At 46.3% G+C, this 19717-nt stretch overlaps 1 protein-coding gene across 8 annotated transcripts in view; it reads right to left on the bottom strand.

Moving 5' to 3' along the window:
• Positions 1–19717, bottom strand: part of CHD9 (chromodomain helicase DNA binding protein 9) — a 3201601-nt gene that overhangs the window by 1232203 nt on the left and 1949681 nt on the right. For all 8 annotated transcript variants that reach the window (XM_069639531.1, XM_069639523.1, XM_069639522.1 and 5 more), the window contains one exon: positions 7608–7775. In XM_069639531.1, coding sequence (XP_069495632.1) covers positions 7608–7775 — 168 coding nt within the window. The remainder of the gene's footprint in view (positions 1–7607; positions 7776–19717) is intronic.

Below are 19717 nucleotides of genomic sequence, written 5' to 3'. Positions count from 1 at the left end.
CAAGTATTGCAGCTGACTAGCCAAGTGATAAATCTCGAAATTGGGTAAATTTATGCCCCCTTTTCATGCGTGTTTTGTAGTTTCCATAAGGCAATTCTATTCCTAGTTCCGTGCCAGAGGAAGCCTCTACACATGCTCTGGAGTTTAACGAAGAGGCGCTTCAGTATCATATATTGTATATTCCCAAACAAATGCAATAATCTGGGCAACACCACCATCTTCAACAACGCCCCCTACCCATCATGGCCAGGGGAAGCTTAGCCCAAAATTTCATACTGCTTTCTATATTCCCAACTGCTTTCTCAATGTTATGCTTATATTCCGCTGCTACAGTGTGGTAAACGTCAATCCCCAAGTATCTGAACGTGCTAGTCACCCACGGTATTTGCAGAACTGGCAGCTGTTCCTCCTGCATCCCTATCTACCTCCCCAGAGGGAATATGCACGATTTTTGGGGACTGACTGCAATGCCAGAAAGATCTGCGTATCGCTCCATAGCCTCCAGAATGTATTGGAGATTCTCCTCCGGGTATCTGAAGTACAAAAACATGTAATAAGGTGCGATCTCCCTTTCGTGTGGATCCCGATTTCCTCATATTGTTGTCTCAAGTATATCGGTAGGGGTTCCAGCGCTAGGATATATAGCATCGGGGACCAAGGGCAACCTTGTCTAGTGCCTCTGCTAAGTTGCCATCTCTCCGAGATGACCGCTCCTGTCTTAACCCTGGCTAACGGTGAACTGTACAGCAGTCTCACCCACTTGAGGTACCCAGGGCCCATCCCATACTCTCTCAGAGATGCCATCAGCCAGGGCCACTTGACCGAGTCAAAGGCCTTCACTGCGTCCAATGATATGATTGCAATCTCGCTCAAGTCTCCGGCTGTATGTTCTATGACTTGGTGGAGTCGTCTGAGGTTATCCAATATGTTCCTACACGGAACATATCCTGACTGGTCTGGGTGTATTAATCTGCTTATAACCTGCTTCATTCGATTTGCCAACACAGACGTGAGTATTTTGCTGTCTTGGTTTAACATCGACAATGGTCTATATGACCCACAGTCCGCGGTCGGCTTATTAGGTTTGGGGAGGGGGATGATGATCGCCTCTCTCAAAGATTCTGGCAGTGTTCCGGATTCATATGCCTCATTAAACATTGCAAGCAGCGGGGGTAGCACTTCCATCTTATATCTTTTGTAGAACTCACTAGGGAGTCCATCTGTTCCCGGGGTCTTGCCAGTGGGTAGCTGCTCCACCACCGCTTCTATTTCTTTTAATGTGATTTGCGCGTCTAGCTCTTCTCTCTCTTCAGTGCCTATTTTCGGTAGCCCAATATCTTATCTAGTGTTTCCCTTATTTCACCATCGTCACACCCTCCTTCATCTCGGCATAGTCGCTTATACAATTCAAGGAACTCTCTGTTTACTCCCTCTTGGGTATCCACTATTTGCCCGCCCTCTCCCGTAACCGTTCTGATTGTTGACCTGGTGGTCTCACTTTTGAATAGCCACGCTAGCAGTCTGCCTGGGTTGTCTCCCTCCTCATGTTGTCTCTCTATATACTTCTTATAGTTTAAGTTACACAATCTCCCCCAGAGTTCTATGCATTTTTTTCTGCAATTGATTTATTGTTTCTGCATCCTCTTTAGGGTCACTGCCCTCCTTCATCACTGCTTCCAGTTCCGCTTCTGCCTTATGCAATTCCCTTTGTATACCTCCTTGCAACCCTTTGGATTTGGCTATGGCATCGCCTCTTATCACCACCTTGAACACTTCCCATAAATTACCAGCTGATCTCACACTCCCCCTGTTCTTTTCAAAGTAGTCCATGATTTCCTCTCTTAGGTCTTCCCTAAATGGCATGTCTTTCAGTGCTTCTGCTCTTAGTCGCCACGTTGGGATCCTTGCTCTTGGAGGCAAGTATTGCCAGGTTGTGACCAGAGATGAGTGGTCCGAAAGGACCCTTCCTTTGTACTCTGATTGCACTATTTCAGCTACTATCTCCTGTGAAGCCAACATATAATATAGTCATGTGTACAGGTTTTGTGGAGCTGAGTAATGTGAGTATTGTCTATCTTGTGGGTGGTGTAATCTCCACATGTCTTATAGTGGGAATTCTCTTAGCAGGGTCTTTAGGGTCTTGGCAGACGAGGTGGGCTTGGTTATTTTCTTGTCTGACCTGTCTATGCTCGGGTCTAGTGCACAGTTAAAATCACCCCCCCCATATCACTGCTCCTCCCAGGTACGGGCTCATCTTCCCATATAAGGTCTTGAAATAAGGTACTGTGTCTTGGTTTGGGGCATACCTATTTATAATGCATATTTCTCTGTTTTTTACTATCCCTTTTATTGCCACCATTCTCCCTTCTCCGTCCACTGTGGTTTGTAGCAGTTGAAAGAGGACATGTGGTGCCACCCAAGTGATCACCCCTCTAGCATAGGTTGAGTAAGTTGCGCCTATGGTGGTCCCTTTCCATTTTCTTTTATCACCACTAGTTTCTCTTTCGTGAGGTACGTTTGGTGTATTAGGGCTATGTCTATTTTCTGTCTCGTTAAATACATCATAATTTTGTTCCTTTTCAGATAACTGTTAAGCCCCCTCACATTCCAGGTGATTATCCTAAGGTCTCCCATTTTTATCTTCTCTACCTTATCCCCTCTGTTTCCTTTCTTGGACAGTTGCTTCAAGCTCAGAAGCACATGTATGTAAGCTTGTTGCCTTTACTAATAACTCTACCAAACCCCTAACTCCCCTCCCTCCCGCCGTTAATACCCTTCCAACTACTCAACTCCCCCTCCCTCTCCCTCCCGCCCCTCCCCAACTGGTGCCCAGCTCCATCTCTGGATCTCGGGCTATCCTGCATCTAGTCCTACCAAAAGAACCCAGCAGGGGGTCCACCCTAATGATGTCCCGACTACTAACTACTAGGGGTGAGAACGCACTGGCTCTGTTGCTCCCGCACTAATGGCAATGTGCTATTCATCTCTTTGTGACACTATCTTAACAGTTATTATCTCAATTCTAATATTTAGACTGCTCTCTTGTCACCCACTGTCTATAGCTTCCACTTTCTATATGGCTGTGTTCTCATTTTGTCTACTAGTTTCGCCTCAACCACATTCTACTTCCCCCATGCTGTTGCTTCACTTATCTTGTCTGTTCTGGTCTCGCTCTCTTGCTTCCGCTGGGCAGCCCTGTGCATCTAGCCAGTTCACTGCCTCTTCGGGCGACTCGAAGAAGAAAGCTTTTCCTTTGTGCAAGACTCTTAGTTTTGCCAGGTACAGCAGCATGTATTTAAATCCAGATTCTCGCAGCTGCTTCTTGACTGCCATGTAATGTAGTCGTTGTCTTTGTACCTGTGTGGTATAATCCGGATACGCTGTGATGGTCGCTGACGCTCTGTATACTGTTCCGACTTTGTGGAAATATTCAAGGATCTTCTCCCGGTCTTTGTAGTTCAGGATCTTGGCTATAATTGCTCGGGGAGGAGCTCCTGGTTGGGGCCTCCTGGTCAAAGCCCTTTGCGCTCTCTCTACCGTGAATCCTTGTGTGAGCTCCCCTGCTCCAATCTCCTGTATGAGCACGTTCTCCATGTAGTTTGTGGGGTCCGTACCTTCTTCCCCTTCCGGCAGGCCCACCACCCGTATGTTGTTGCGGCGTGCTCGCCCTTCTGCTTCCTCAGCTCGATTTTCCAGGTTTCGCACCTGTTGCTGCAATTTATGCACCACCTTGGCGGTGGCTGCGCTGGTCTCCGCGTTGGTCTGTACTTTCTTTTCTAGGCTGCCTGTGCGTTCAGCTAGCGCCCTTACATCTTGTCTCAACAAGTTCACATCCACACTAACCGCATCAATTTTGGTTTCGAGTGCAGCTTTCAACTCCGCCATGGCCGTGTCGATTTTGCTTCCCCATCCATCCTTCAATTCCACTATGGCTTCTAGGATGTGATGGTCGTGTCGTGGGGGGGGGCAATTCTATCTTGAGTAGCTCGTTTAGCCGGTGCTGATGCTTCCGGTGATTGTGCCCGTTTGGTAAAAATGTCTATTGTTGGTTGCTTCCCTTTGGCTTTATTATTTTTGGCCGCCATGCCGCTGCTCCTCCGCTTGCTTTCTCTGCGTTATGCAGTGGTGTCTCTCCTCTGGTTCTTCCCCCCTCTCTTGTTGGGGCCTTCCTGTCAGGCAACCTGTCTGCTCCGCAGTCTGAGTTGCGCCACCGTTTCCTCCCGCCACCAGTTGGGCGTCGGGTTGGTCAAGTTTCCTCCCCTCGGTGCAGTACAATATCCCCACAAGTTTTACTTGTGTCCCCTTCGTCCTGGTCTACCAGTGCCCCATGGGATGCTTATTGTCCGTGCTTCCGTTTGTGTGTATATTTATCTCCCCTTTATCCGCGTTCTCCTCCGACAGGTGCCACAGTGTTTCCGCCGGGCTTCCGTGCCTACTTTCTCACACCGCCAACCGCAGCGGCTACTATTATGTCCTCACCTCCGAACTAGGGGCTCACTGCAGACTCTTGGGACAGTGATTATTCTGGTCGCGTACAATGTTCATTCGCTGTAGGCACGATTTGGAGAGTTAGTTCCTAGTTATCAGGTTCATGCAACTGAGCAGGTTCTGCGGGCTCGACCCAGGGTGGAGGTTTTATACACCAGGTTCCTCCATGGACACGCGATGCGTGTGCAGTATAAAGAGTGATTTATGGGCTTCACGTTCATTTGAATGAGCCGGCCCTGCGGATGCAATGTGGAAAGGGAGCTGTGGACCACTGGTCCCCCACAGTACCCATGCACTGCGGGCTCAATGTGGGCAAGTTATGTTCGGGCATCCAATTCCATTGACTTGAGCAGGCACTGCTGACTCCGTGTTGAAGAGGAGTTTGTGGGCACCAATTCCTTTAGGTAAACTCACGCTGCGGGCGCGATGAAGAAGCACCAATTCCATGTGGCAGGGTCATTCCAGTGAGCAGGCGCTACAGGCACGATGCAGGGAAGCAGTTTGCAGGCATCAGGTCACTCAAATGCACCCGTGTTGCGGACGCGAGGCAGAAAGTAAATCCCAACAGCCTGGAAATGTAAAGCAAGTTGCGCTGCAGGCGCGAGTGTGGAAGCCTTGTTTAGGCCAGCTGGACCTGCTGGTGTTACGCGCTGCGGGTGCGGGGCATACCCTGTTCGAGACTGTCGGGAGACAGGCAGTTCTCGGTTGGGCATACGTGCGCTAATCACCAATCTGCTCCTTCTACTTGTCTTCAGTACCCCCAGTCTGCTTCGGTAAAAAGTGGGCCTGTGTCTCGTTCTCCCGACTCTTCTGTGTTTTGCCTTTCGTGTCACCGTCGGGTGGACGCCATCTTGCTCCCTTTGTCTGCTGTATCCGTAAACTTCTACAGTAACAAATTCTTCCCTGGAAGCACTTTCCGCCTAGGGCTCTGTATCGTTTCACAACCGCACCATTAGCCCTGCAGCAGCTTCAAATCCACTACATATTGTTCCCCGCCCCTCCTTCTCCGGGGCGCTAGTTTGGCTGCTACAGTGCATCCGCAACCTATTGTTTATAGATGTTCCCTTGCGGATACATTGTAATTCTCCAGGTCTCCGGCCGCTTTGTGTGCAGTATTTCCTTATCCTCCAGTGAACGGGCAGCTCCCCCCAGCCTCGTCGTCTGCAACAGCCTGGAATACTAATATTCCTACGTTGTTTGCGCTGCCTTCAGGCTGGGACTTAGACCCTGTTATGCCTCCACGGGTGCCACGCAGCACCACGACTCACCCCGCTGGCAGTTCCCTTCCATATTCGCCCATCCGTCAGCCAGTCCCACAATGCAGCTCTGGTCGCTCTGCCACCATGGGGAGGGTAAATCCCTCTCAGTTAAGCTCTTTTTACCCCCCGATATTGGGCGGTGCATTCCAGCTCCGGCTCTCCTGGACATGATCCACACCACTGCACCTCCGGGGAGAGATCCGCCGCGAAGAGCGATCCGCCCCTCTGTTCCCCACACCACGCTGCTGGGGTCTATCACTCCGTGCTTTCCTCCAATCTGGGCGGTTCACGCTGCCATCTTATGTTCTTGTTAGTGTGTTGCCTGGTTGTGTTTATTGCCAGCGGTAGCCAAGATCCAGCGCTGTCTCAGCACATTTAGGCTCCCTTGTTTGCCGACTCACTGTAGAGTCCTTTGTTGTGAGGCAGGCGCCATTTTCCTTTCAGCAGCTCGGGTTTCTTCTTCCTTACTTTTCGTCCCAGCCGTGGCCTCGCGCTGTGGGCCCTCACCACAAGACGTTCATCTTGTTCCCGGTTCCTTCCCACATCAGATGCTTCATTTCTTCTACGAGAACACTCGTTTAAGCGTTAGTGCTTGCCAGGATATTGTAGGATCAACGGAAGACTTGCAGAGAAACGTCCTAGTCCATGGCCACCAAGCCACGCCCCGCGACATATAATGATTACCTAGCCTTACAGCTCAGGGAAGTCTTGATTCTATTAAAGACATGGAGGCAAGCATTATTCCTGCCCGGAATACGCTGGAGGGATGTAATGCTTGTAGCTATAACATGTTTATCTGTTATGGAGTAAAGTAAGTGTATTCCCGCCCTGATGGGGTCATTCTCTTCTTGCTTCGTAGGAGCTGAGACGTGAGGAGGCCGACCATGGCAGACCGTAAGCTTTTTGTGCCGTTCAAAGTTCAACTGGAGGTGCAGTAGCAGTTGTTTCCAGGAGCGTTGCCCTTGTTTGGAGGGAGATTTGGACATTGTTATATTTGGATGATCTGGTTTTTGTTAACATGGGCGAGCAACTGTTTTGCTGCCAAAAGAAAGAGGAAGGGACCCTTGCAGGATGTGAGGCATAAGGGGTCCTGGCTACTGATATGTGGAGGCGGAAGGCATCAGGATTACAAGAAGCAAGGGACTTGTGGAAATGTGTAGTCCCTCGATTGTTTATCTGTTTTTTGTTGTATGTGCAACGTCATAGCACATCCCATCACCTGCTCTTTTTTTATCCCAAAATTCCAGAATCAACTTAGACATTTGAGATGCAAAGACATAAGTTAGCTGCCCTTCACGTTCATCAATCAATCATTGGTGACAGCCCATTCTTGCTCCTGGAAACCCAAATACTGAATTAACTCTCAGTTGAAACAGAAAGCCATATTAATGTTAGGAAGGCTCTGGTAGCTTTTCAGTTTTCCTCCCACTTATCACTTAAGTTACGCTTAAGTTTCAGTTCCAAGATGTGTCTCAGGAGAAGATAGTTGAACTTTATAAATGTTTTAAAATGGAAATAGATTGCCTATTTGCGACTATGAAGATTTTACATTGGGGGCATTCATATATTTCAATATTCTTTGTCGGTTAAGACAAGATTAATGTTTTCCCTAGCATTACCGTTTGACTCACAGCAATGTAAATAAATAATACATATGTAAGTAGCTCACTTCATCATGCAGATGTATGCATTGTGCTATCCTATAAGGCACTAAATATGCACTTTTACAGTTAAACCAAAAGCCTCTTAATACCCCAATAAGGTCAGTTATAAAGCAAATGCTTTATTTTGCCTTGACAATGTTAAGTAGTAAACAATAGTCTGTATACATCTGTGGTAAATAGAAAGAAATCAACGTACCCCACCAACGCTGTTTTCTCTTCCACTCATACTCTGTAAAACAGCCTTGTCCAGCCCCAACTTTAGGCTTGCTCTGTCAAACATTTCTCTTTCATACGAGTTTCTTGTAATTAATCTGTAAACCTTCACTGCTTTGTTCTGTCCAATCCTGTGACAACGAGCCTGTGCCTTTCAAAAGGGAGAACAATTATTAAAAGCTATATTTTACATGTAACATTCTTAATGTAGACAAATAACTGATTGCAGACACAGTAAAAAGACATACAAATAATATATACACGAAGAATTGTATTCTCCTGGCCAGTTTGCAATCTCCCAAGTTCAACATGTTCTTCAATAGTGGATAGATTTATGTATATGCTATGTTACTGGGATTTATACCACACTTTGCTGCCATCTGCATGCTTTCTAGACATCTGGTGGATATGAAAGAGAGGGGTGTAAGGGTAATGGGGAGAGATGGAAAATGCAAGATAGATTTGCTGTTGTGTTGATGTATGCAGACCTTAAGTATTCTGAGCTCAGCACGGAGGTCAGTATCAGTAACTGTTTAGAATCACATGCTTTGCATCTTCAGCCATCTAGTAGTTAGGCATGAGTATTACCAGTTTTGCCCAGAAGCGAAAGTAGGTGGGCCTTTCTGTCATACTATCTCTCTAAGTGTGCAACCTCACACAATGCCCCTGGTGCCTATGCCATAAGACCATTAGTTTTCTGTATTTGTATCAAATTGAGAGCAGGTTGTGCAAGTATAAAATCACTGTTTTGTGTCATGCTAGCACTTGCTGGGTCCATGTGATCCTAAACAAATACAAGCACCAGAAAGACGTTAATATAGTAGGCAATGTTTGTCTTCTGGGGCTTGTCAATGTGTTTAGATTAGCATGATTTGCGTAGACTAGATAGCAGTTTTTATAGTGGAGGTCCGTTAGCTAAAAGAGCGCAGAAAATATGTTTCTGGGAACCGTTTGTCCAGTCTTTGAAACAGTCTGAGTATCTACGCAATTGGCCGGCAACCTTTGGCTCATGTGACGATTCACAGGATCTTGTCACTTCTCCTCAGTGGAGAGCCCTTCCCTGTGAGGCTAGAGAGGGGAGGCCGCTACCCAATAGTCCCACTAGGAGTGGTGAAAAATAGGAAAGCGGGACCTCGCTGGGAGAGACTCCCCTCCTTGGAATAAGGACTCCTGTTCCGTGAAGTAAATCCCTAACCCATTTTGCCTTTGGACCAAGTCCCTGTCAGAAATCCCTGACAACACTACTGTCTGTTATGGTAATGCCTCTTCCGTCGTTGATCTACAAATTAATATGACCCAGACGAAGACGAGCCAAGGAAACCTGCAGAGTAATAACAGGTTGCCTTACCATAGTATGGCGGACAGTTGGCCCCCAAGGAGGCATAAACATTACGTCAACAGCAATAAAGTAGGACTCTTGCTTTACGTTGGGAAGGATCCAGCCACAGACAATAAAGAGCAAGAAAGGACTTGGAACTAGAGAGAGCAGCCAGCTTGAAGCCAGCTCAGCCCGGAAAGTTCGAACCTGGAAACTTGAAGCTGCAATAACGCTGATCCACAGTGGCAGGGACATCCAATAACGGTCGGCGGATCATGGTGGTGGAAGCCAAGCTGCTGACCAGTTTAAGAGTGGTAAAGAAGCCAGAGGTGGTGCGACCTCGGAGGTAGACTGTGTGGTTCTGCAACGGGACCATGTGGCCCAATTCTCAGCGGAACCGCAAGGGTGAAGCAGGGAGCGGAGTGAAGTAAGACGGAAGCGCTGAAGCAGCGCAACTCAGCCCATCACCCTAGGAAGAACTGGTGACACAGTCTCGACACGCAACGCACCAAACAGGAATGTGTCAAACGGAATGCCAAAGTGAATAGATTGAACAAACTTCTAGTGATTGGTTGTAGTGGAGAACAATAAAACCCAACTGAAACCAAAATATACCAAATAACACATTTTATAAGTATCAAAATAGATTAAAAACAAACGATCTTTAAGTGTTTCTCACAAAAACATTTCTAACTCTCATGATTGCAAGTAGAATGCTACAAGGATAAAGTGCTAGTGCATATTGTGTGTGGACGCAGAGTCCAGTCCACATTAAATGGTTGGAACCAAGAGGACAGAACTTACACCAAGGGTAAGGGGATCATGTGGCGAACGGCTGGCACGCCTGATCCCACCCACAAGTGAACTTGTCAAGCAAGCATAAATGATATACAGTTGAATATTCATTATTTCAAATGTAGCTCAAGCACATGAACATTAGACATTCTATCAAACAACGAGGTGCAACTGGTCTTTAAATGTAACCAGAGAACATGAAAAATACACAAAACGATATTTATAGGGGGCAAATAGTCAACTACACACTTCTGGAGACAATAAGTATGAAATAAAATATGTTAACCCATAATCAACATTTATAGATGATTGGTAGTTTTGACGATATAAAGCATCTAGCTGGGAACCAGCTGATGCCCGTCTTCTTCAGGACGATGCACTCCAATATAATAAAGGCTGCATTACTTTGTTGAGACGTGGCCAGTTTCACTCATTTACAGCATTAAGGCTAAAGCAACCATGCTTCCTAATTTTTAGCTCTATGAGATATGAATAGTTTTGAATTATTGCCCAGGCTAGCCGTCAGACTCTGTTTTCTGAAAAGGCAGCATACTGGAGGCTGCACGTTCGATACGAAGAAAGGCAAATCAAAGGCATAAACGGCACCATTCTGCCCTCCATGATGTACCATGTATTGATTGACTCACGTAGTAGTCCAAGTCAGCCCATTGGCCGCGATGGCTAACAATTCTTCATCCGATTGCAGGAAACGGCTGTCCCCACAAACTAGCTCAACACGCAGCAGGTAATGTGAGTAGCGGAGACCTGCTAGGGGTCTGGGGCAACTCGAGAGTGATCTCCCTCGTCACAGCAGTGACCACTAGAGAACCAAGAGTCAAGCAAGCCTCAGGAGTAATCTCCCTCGTCACAGCAGTGACACCAAGAGAACCAAGAATCAGGAGAATCTCAGGAGTAATTTCCCTCACCCCAGTAGTGATCTAAGTAAAGAGTACATCAGGAGGAATCTTCCTCATCACAGTGGTAACCCAAGTAAGAGTAAAGAGGATACTAGACAAGAGCTGTCTGGAAGTAATCTACATAACGTCATAAGACCAGCAAGAATTGTTAGAACTGTAAAGCAAGCTTTTAGGAGCCCTTGGGAAGAACAGAAGAGACCTTTGAGGACTATTGTAAAAGACTATCCCAAAACAGCCCTCAAGGCTGTGCAAAGCAGTCGGGAGAAGCGAGTCATTCTCCAGGCCATACCCTCGTTGTTGAATCACAAACAATTGCAATGAATTGTTGGAAAAGATATAAAGACTGAGTCTGTTCAACAGGAGAAGGGAATCAGTTTCTAGGTACTATTTTCACTTCAATGCTGAACCGTTTTGTAGATTAGTTGTAGGGTTTGAGTAGGCTTTTGGACAGAGACTTCTGATATTTTTATTTGGAAAAACATCCCGACAAAGAGCAACCAAGTAGATATTTGTTTAGGTAGGGATAACCCTTTAGAGATAGAGAGGTAGGTCATTTTCTTTATTTCTTAAATAAAACTTTGTTGAACCATGCAACCCTTTTTTCAGACTCCTTACTCCACCACACCACACTCACCAGATGTTTTTGGACTACAACTCCCATGATGCCTCACCACTGAGTATGCTGGCTTTGGTTTATTAAAGTTGGAGTCCAAAACATCTGGAGAGCCAAAGATTGTAAACCCCTGATCAATGCAGTATGCAGTAATAATTAGTAAAAGTATACCATGACATCCAAGTTGCTGCCTTGCAAATATTGACAAGCGGAATATTGGCTAGGAACATGAATGTAGCCCCTTTGCCTCTGATGGAGTGCATGCTTGCGGCTGTCATCGGTAAATAAGCTGTACTTTGAATGCTACTTTTATTTGAAATATAAATATATTTTTAACACAGCTAATTTAAGCTTTATATTGAAATATTGAAAAAATACCCAAAAGCAGAGTGTAAAGAAAAGTATTGGTCAAACTGCCACAAGTTTAAAGATCTACACATTTTTAGTTAAGCATAAACATAAAAGAAGATGCAATTTAGTAGTTTTAACAAACATAACAGAATAAATACGCATACACTTTCTAAATTGTGTTTTCTTGGCCTCCAGGTGCAACATGCATGAAATATTGAAATTCTGCTAGGAAGTCAGATGATCACTAATGTTTTCAAACTCAATCTAACTTATTGGTGTCACAATACATAAAAGATTGATTTATATGTTATGACAATCGTCACTCAATGTCAGATATGAATAGCATATGCCCTTTGTTTTCTAGGATGTTTTCAGTTCGACCACGTAGAAAAGATTCACTCTAAAATTTCAGACAGCAGGAGCCAGTTGACACATTTATTCCCAAATCACCTTTTGAATATATTTATATATAGGGAGAATCCACTCTTCTAAAACAGTTGTTATATTTTCACTTAATTTAGTAGATAGAACTGTTTTGTCATATCAAGTATATCAACCTTATTTGATTTTTGGGCTATATAACTGTTTTTCCATTTTTTCTTTCTATTGTCCCTCTTCTATTTTTTTCCAAAATCATTGTATTAATGGATATGATGATCGCCTTGATAGTGCGCTTTTTTTGCAAAACATGGCCCACATATCAGCTACTATTTTGTAAACCTTTATTAATTTGTACAAGTCTGAATTGGTTACCACCTTGTTTAATCTTTCTTTATTCTGTTCATTAAAGAATACTGAATTATTGTATTTCAAATGTGTTCCAAGGATATTGTTTTACTCAAATAAAATGGATTTGCTTCAATTGTTAATTTGCTGAACTCATATGCTGAACAACATATCTAGGAAAGAAAAAAAAATCCATGTTGATCTAATTTTCTTTTTCTCCAAAAACAAGAACAGTTCATTAAAATCATCCTTGACATGGCCGGTACATTGGCACACAGAAATGCAAAGATTAGGCAAGCCATTTCTTTATAATAATTCCATATTGAGAGTTTGGCAAGTCTGTGTACCCTCCCTCTGGCCTTCAACCCCAGCAAGACGCCTCAGTTGTCATACACAGATCAACCATCCATACTGGGGTCCAATATAAGCGAGACAATCTTTTGAGAGATTAGCCGGAGGCTCAAATCCATCTTTGAATTTGTACCCACTCTCATTAAACTGTCTGACTCTTTTGTAGTTATAGCTCTACCCAGCTCCTTTATCCATGTTTGCTGTAATTTCTCCCACAAGACAATACACAAGTCCTCCATAGGTATCAATTTCAGGAAAGTTGAAACCATACGCGGTGGAGAATTAAAAATGTTGCAAATCATTGGCCGGTTTTTCATTGGACTATGTAACATCCCCGGTCTCTGTGTGAGAAGGCCTTCTAACTCTATATAATGTCTTTGTTCCCTTCTACCTAAGCTAAAGTTCCTCCTCAGAGTCTCAAAGGAAATCATTCTTCCATAATGCCATACATCACACACTCTTAGAATACCTTTCTTTATCCAACTCCGCCAGCATAAGGTCTTGTTCCTTATTTGCAGTCCCGGATTATACCATAAAGAGGCCCCATAATGGAACCACACATTTTCACGACTATTAATCATCAATGATACTAGCGCATCTCTAGTTGCCTCAACAGTTGATAGCTTTACAGGTAAGTTGGGTATTCTCCCCATAGAATAAACATCACGCAAGGAGTATGGTGAACATTTATTTTTCTCTAAAACCATCCATAATGGCAAACAATTATCCAGATCACAGGTGATTTTTTTTAATATAAAAGACGTCTGTAATAATCTTCTAGATTGGGATACCCAAACCCTCCCTCTCGCACTGCGGCCTTAAAATATATCGTGGGATCCCAGGTCTCTTGCCTTCTCCCCATAAACATTTTTGAAACATTTTGTGTATACGCTTAAGGGCTTTCTTTGTAAATCTAAGCGGAAGAGATTGGATTCTATAAAGGACTTCAGGCAATAGCACCATCTTTATTGCATTTACTTTTGCCCAAATAACAAGAGTCAAACGAGTCAATTTCTGCACATCGCTTTTAAGTACCTCAATCAATTTATCTACATTAAGATCCCCACATTCTTTAAGTCTTGCATAAGATATATTCCTAGGTAATTTACACTTGTGGTTTCCCATTGACAGTTACAATCACCCAACTCATCCCGCAGATATGAGGAATCCAGTGGAAAAAACACTGTCTTTCCAATACATTTTGTGTCCTGATAAGAAACCTACTCCTCAAACATACCCCCACTCTCATTTGGCTTAGACAATATTATCGTCATATCATCAGCATAACATAAAACCTTAAGTTCTCTGTCTCCCACTGTGAGGCCCTGTAATCCCTGTTTCTTCCTAATATAAATTATAAGAGGTTCTAATGCCAAATTAAAGAGGAAGGGAGATAGGGGACACCCCTGTATTGTGCCTCTAGTCAAGGAAAAAGGCACAGAGTTCCCCATTCACCCACACTCCAGCACTAATTGATGAATGTAATGCCTTTATAGCTTTTGTAAAGGTGTTTCCAAACCCCATTTTGGTAAAGGTAAACTCTAAGACGCTCCAATTAACACGGTCAAACAGTTTCTCTGCATCCATAAAGATCGACATGATTTTTTCCAATTCCTTCCTCGGAAGCCCTATGGTATCTATAATGATTCTAATATGATCATAACCATGTCTCCCCCGCATAAACCCAACCTGAGAGCAGTCAATCAAATCACCAATATATTTGTCTGGTCGATTAGTGAGTATCCTAGAAAATATTTTAGCATCCACATTTAATAATGATACAGGCCTGTAATTACTACACCTAATTGGATCCCTTACCGGTTTAGGAATTACCGTGATGCATGCTTCCCGCACAGCCGGACACAAGAATCCTTGTGTCAGGAAATAATTATACAAACCACATAGGAACGGAGCCAGTTCAATCGCCAATGCTCTATAAGTTTCCTGAAGATGGCCTCTAAATTAGCCAATGAAAAACTCCTAAAGCATTCACATAGGTCTTCCCTTTTTATCATAGATGACCCCGGATCATCCACTATTCTCTGAACATATGACCTATCCACCATACCTTTGAGTATACTAGCTAATTGCCTACCACTTTTATCACCTTTGTTTCATAAAATAAGGGCCTTTTTCTCCTTCTAAGTACATTTCACACTACAGAGATTCACGCTACAGAGATTCACGCGCTCTATCCATCTTTGCCTTGTCTTCACTATTCTTTGATAGCTGATACTTGTTTCGTAATCTGCTAAAGTCCTACTTCAAACATTTCAATGTTCCCATCCCAGTTTTCCTTGCTCGAGATGTTAAATTCATCTACTTTCCTTGGACGGTTGCCTTAAAACTGTCCCAGACCATTCATATATCAGCTGTACCCTCGTTCACCTCAAAGAATGATTTAATGAATGAAGTCAAAAGGCACAAAACTGTACGCGCAAACACGCGCCAAGAGCCAATTGCCTCTCCCACTCTCGTCCTTTTCATGCAGACATTTCTGAATGACAGGAAAGTACCAGAGGCCAATACCACGGGTAGAGTGCATCACCTCTGACTACTAGACACAATAAGAAGATAAGGGTAAATCGGAAGTGAATCAACCCACACACCCTGAAAGGTAAATGATTGTATTGGTGTGAAATATGAAACAGAATAGACCAACACGGTTCAGCCCAGACTAACTACATGTATGTACCTCTTCATAGGTACAAGAATAACAGAGAACGTGAGATGTGACCGACAACAAAAGCATAAGCCAAATGGAGACATAAAAACAGCAAGGTAACAAGATATACCTCACAAATAATAGCAATATTGAGACTATGTGGGCTAAAAAAGTAACAAGGGATTTTCACTTAACAGGCCAAGAAGAAGTATGATGGTAGCCCACATATGAGAAAGTGGATTGATTAACCACAGGAAGACAGGTGAGCACAAAGCACCTGTCGACCCCTATACAAGTTTGCAGAAACGAAGTATCATACAGGTCCCAAAAAGGGTTACTGATAGTGTCCCCTCTTTATTTTCCCTATCCAGGACACATGAAAGTCAATCTTCAACGTCTTACAACAATCCGGAATCCTCCCGAGCCCAATAATAGGGCACAGAGACACTAATGAAAAACTGTCTTGAATTGTCACATGAAATGCTTTGATATATACAGGGTATTAAGGTCCTGAAGGGAGTGGAAACTTATTTATAACCGCTGAAACCGGTCGACATAAGAAAAATAGGTCTGGGAGTGATGACCCAAACCCCGACACCCACCATGAGTGAACCGCGGGTTCGGCCAAACAACATCAACTGAATTACATTTTAATAAGTGACAACGAAAATAAAAATTGTTGTCAGTTTTTTTAGTAAAACTTAATCGACACTGATTAAGTATTAGTATTCATAAAACACATCGCTTGCAGGCGATACAAATAGAACTTAAAATCGACCTGTAAAGGGTGTGCACTTCCTTTTAGAGACGAGAAAGCAGTGAGGATAGGGCCAGCCTCTTGCATGTTCCCCTGCCCGAGATAGGTGTTCCGCCAGCGCTCTCTAGGGATCCCAATATCTACTTGAAGGGACAGCAAGATACTTTGCATAGGGAAATCTATGTAAATGTAGGGACTCAGAGAGGCCACAAGGGGGCAAGATGGCCGCCTGAATCTTAAGCTCCCCGTATGGCCCCGGAAACCCACGGATAAACATGCCTTAAGTGATTTTTAACCCCATCTACCAGCAATCGTTGAGGAGGGGAACCGCTGTGGACTACCCAGAAGCTTGTCCGGATTTCGGAGATGCCCCTGTTCCCCAGATAGCGACCTGTGAACGGCGACCCCCTTGCACCGGAGGGAAGGCCCCGGGCGGGAGCCGCACATCGCCTGGCCGCATAGTGGTGGGAGCAGTCGAATTCCCCACCCGCTCTGACTCGTGCACCGAGGCCTGAGGTCCCCATCAGCGGATTAGGCCACACGGCTGACGGCCCCCCGCCTCTCCGGACATCTCAGAGGAGCCCCCACGCCGGATGCAGCAGGTAATCCGACCCCACCAGAGAGGAGGAACGGCCCGCGCGATCAGCACACAGGGCCCAACGCCGGGCGGGCCTTCTGAGAAGCTCCAACAGCTGCCTGCGATCGGCTCATCCATTACTGGAGGCCAACAGTGACCTGCCCCCATCATAGGGGATACGGGGGAACCACCGCTATACTTACCCCAGTCCGGGCGCCTGGGGGACCTGTGCTCCCCCCACCGCTCTCACCACCAGTGTTTCGTCTGTGCCCGGGCCGACGCGGTAGCGCGCCTCTGAACCATCTCAAAGGCCCACGTTTCCACGCCTGACCACCGCCCCAACGGCCTACCTACCCACAGCCTCCGGATTAGTGGCGGAGGCTCCCACCCGACCTCCGGAGAAGGCTCAGGCCGTCGCGGGAGCGCGCTTGGCCCGCTCCGCCACCCGGAAGACACCTCAGGAGAACCCTATAACTTGGTGCGATCGATACCCCATGAAATGGAGGGAGACCCTTGCGCAATACCAATACATGCCTGGGTCCCACGAAATGGAGACCGGCCCCGCAGCCTTGCAACCCCCAGACATGAATGCCATACAGAGCAACATCCAAACGATCCTAGAAGAGATTAGGGGTATGAGGACAGACATGGGGGCCAAATTGGCGGACCTCACGGCCAAGGTTTCAACGCTGGAAAATCGGGTAGAAGGGGTCGAGTGCAACCAGGTATCGACGGACATCCTCGAGACGCAAATGGAAACTAGATTTCAGGAACTGCAACGCTGCGAGGAGGACCTCCGGCTCAAGGCCGACGACATGGAGAACCGGGAGAGGAGAAACAACTTGAGAATTTTTGGCCTTGAGGAGACGGAGGGAGAGACCCCGGTTGGTCTTGAAAGCAAAATCCAAGACATTATCAGAATTGTCCTGGGGTTGGACTCTGGGGAGACTCTCCTGCTTGACAGGGTCCATCGGGCTGGCGGGGAACGGGGTTGAGGCCCACGCTCAGTTCTTGCAAGATTTCACTACTATAAGGACAAAGCTAGGGTGTTGGAGAGGGCGAGAACCTTACGGGATATTCAACATGGTAACTCCAGGGTGTCGATTTACTAGGATCTCTCGTCCCTCACTCTCCAGATGCGAAAGAAATGCGGCACTATCACCAGGTGGCTACAAGAAAAGGGGACACGCTATCGCTGGGGCCACCCATTCCACCTAGCATTTGAATGGCAGGGCCAGAGGTACCAACTAGTCACGGAAGCGGAAATCCGAAGGGCCACCGAGGATCTCACAGGCGACATCGCGGGACCATCAGAAAATCGGAACGAAACCAACGGAGACCACCCTCGTGCCCCTCGAGGCCCGGACCTCTCCCAGGGGAAGCTAAAGGTCAAAGGCTCACGTAAATTTCAAAAAACCAAACATCCACCCACAGACCGAGGAGACCCTATATGAGCGCACAAGCAGCAACCAAGGCTCACCTTTCTGTGCAGAAGGCCTGATCCACACCCCACGGGAGCACGCAACGATTCATGGAGCCAGCCGGTCATAGTGTGTTTCTCCCACAACCAGTGGGGAGTTCTTTGTTCAATCGACTTCGGTCAGGGTTGAAGTGTTGCCCATTTAGAGGATGTTGTATGGTTTCATAGGAAGTTGCACGGCGACTCCACACGGACAACTGCCGGTGTCTCTCCAGGCCTCATGCCGTGACACGCCCCGTCAGGGGCAAAGGGACACGATCAGGTACTAAGGCCGGGGCGTGCCTGGCTCGGGAGACGCTACAGCCAGTTCCCCACTGCGGATCAGAAAGGGCCGGTACTTAACGAAGAGAGGCATGTTGGAAAGCGCTACACCTAAGAAACTGTTTTCCCGGGGCCAGGGAAGCAACCCTGGTGGTTCGTTGCCAGTCACATCCCCACCTGGGGACCCGGCGGCGAACGCCCCACAATATGGGTAAGGGGGGGGGAGACAGAAGGGGGGATGCCCCCCGTGGGGCTCGGGGGGAAAGGGAAAACCAGCTCAAACTATGGACACTTTTTTTGCAACGGGCTCCGAGTAGCAGACACTTAGAGGTGATTTCAGTGTGCGTAACGAAAAATGACAATGATTGAAGCAAAGATAGGCACGTTGAATTTCAAGGGCCTTAACTCCCAGAATAAGAGATCTCTCACGAGCAACATGTTCTGTAAGCAACACCTAACGGTTCTCTTCCTACCGGAGACGCATTACAGGCAAGGCAGGGAATCAAAGATCAAGGGGAAAGACATTTGGTGCAATTACTGGGCCTCACATAGAAGTTCTAAGAAGGAAGGGGTGGGAATCCTCCTGAGCAGGGCGTTCCGTCTCACGGATATAGAAACCAAGAGGGGGTTTGGTGGTCGTTTCCTGGGCATTAAGGGAATCTGTGAGGGAGGGCGCGTTACCCTGGCCACTCTATATGCGCCCAACTCAAAACAAATACACTTCCCCACCCAGGTCTTTCATGTCATGGATGAGTGGGCAGAGGGAGCCATGATACTTGGGGGGACTTCAACCTCATAATGGACCCGGGGCTTGACTGGTGGTCCGCGAGGGGGGGGGGACACCCAGGGGCATCTCCAGGGACAATCTGGCCCTGCAGGCCCTCCTGAGAGAGCATTAATGGGTGGACGTTTGGCAAAAAGCAAACCCGAGCCGGGGTGGGTACACCTTTTTTTCGCCCCCTCATTGCACCTACACCAGAATTGACTTTTTGTTAATCTCGGAAGAAGGGAACGGTGTGGCACAACAGCCGAAGGTGGAAGCCATAACTTGGTCGGACCACAAACTGCTCATAGCAAATTGGTCACTGCCTATCTCCCCAAGATCTTCCCGATGGCGTTGTAATGACACTTCTCAGGGACCCGGTATTTTGTGATTTCATGAGACAGGAAATGTTGGCCTACTTTGAGACAAACGACACCGGTGAGACGGATATGTCCATGGTATGGGATGCCGCAAAAGCCACTTTCAGGGGCCTTCTCATAGCAGAGGGCTCGAGACGGA

The sequence above is a fragment of the Ambystoma mexicanum genome, chromosome 1q, assembly GCF_040938575.1.
Source record: "Ambystoma mexicanum isolate Mex_15411 chromosome 1q, UKY_AmexF1_1, whole genome shotgun sequence".
Taxonomy (NCBI): Eukaryota; Metazoa; Chordata; class Amphibia; order Caudata; family Ambystomatidae; genus Ambystoma; species Ambystoma mexicanum.
This window is presented reverse-complemented; position numbering and strand designations above follow the sequence as displayed.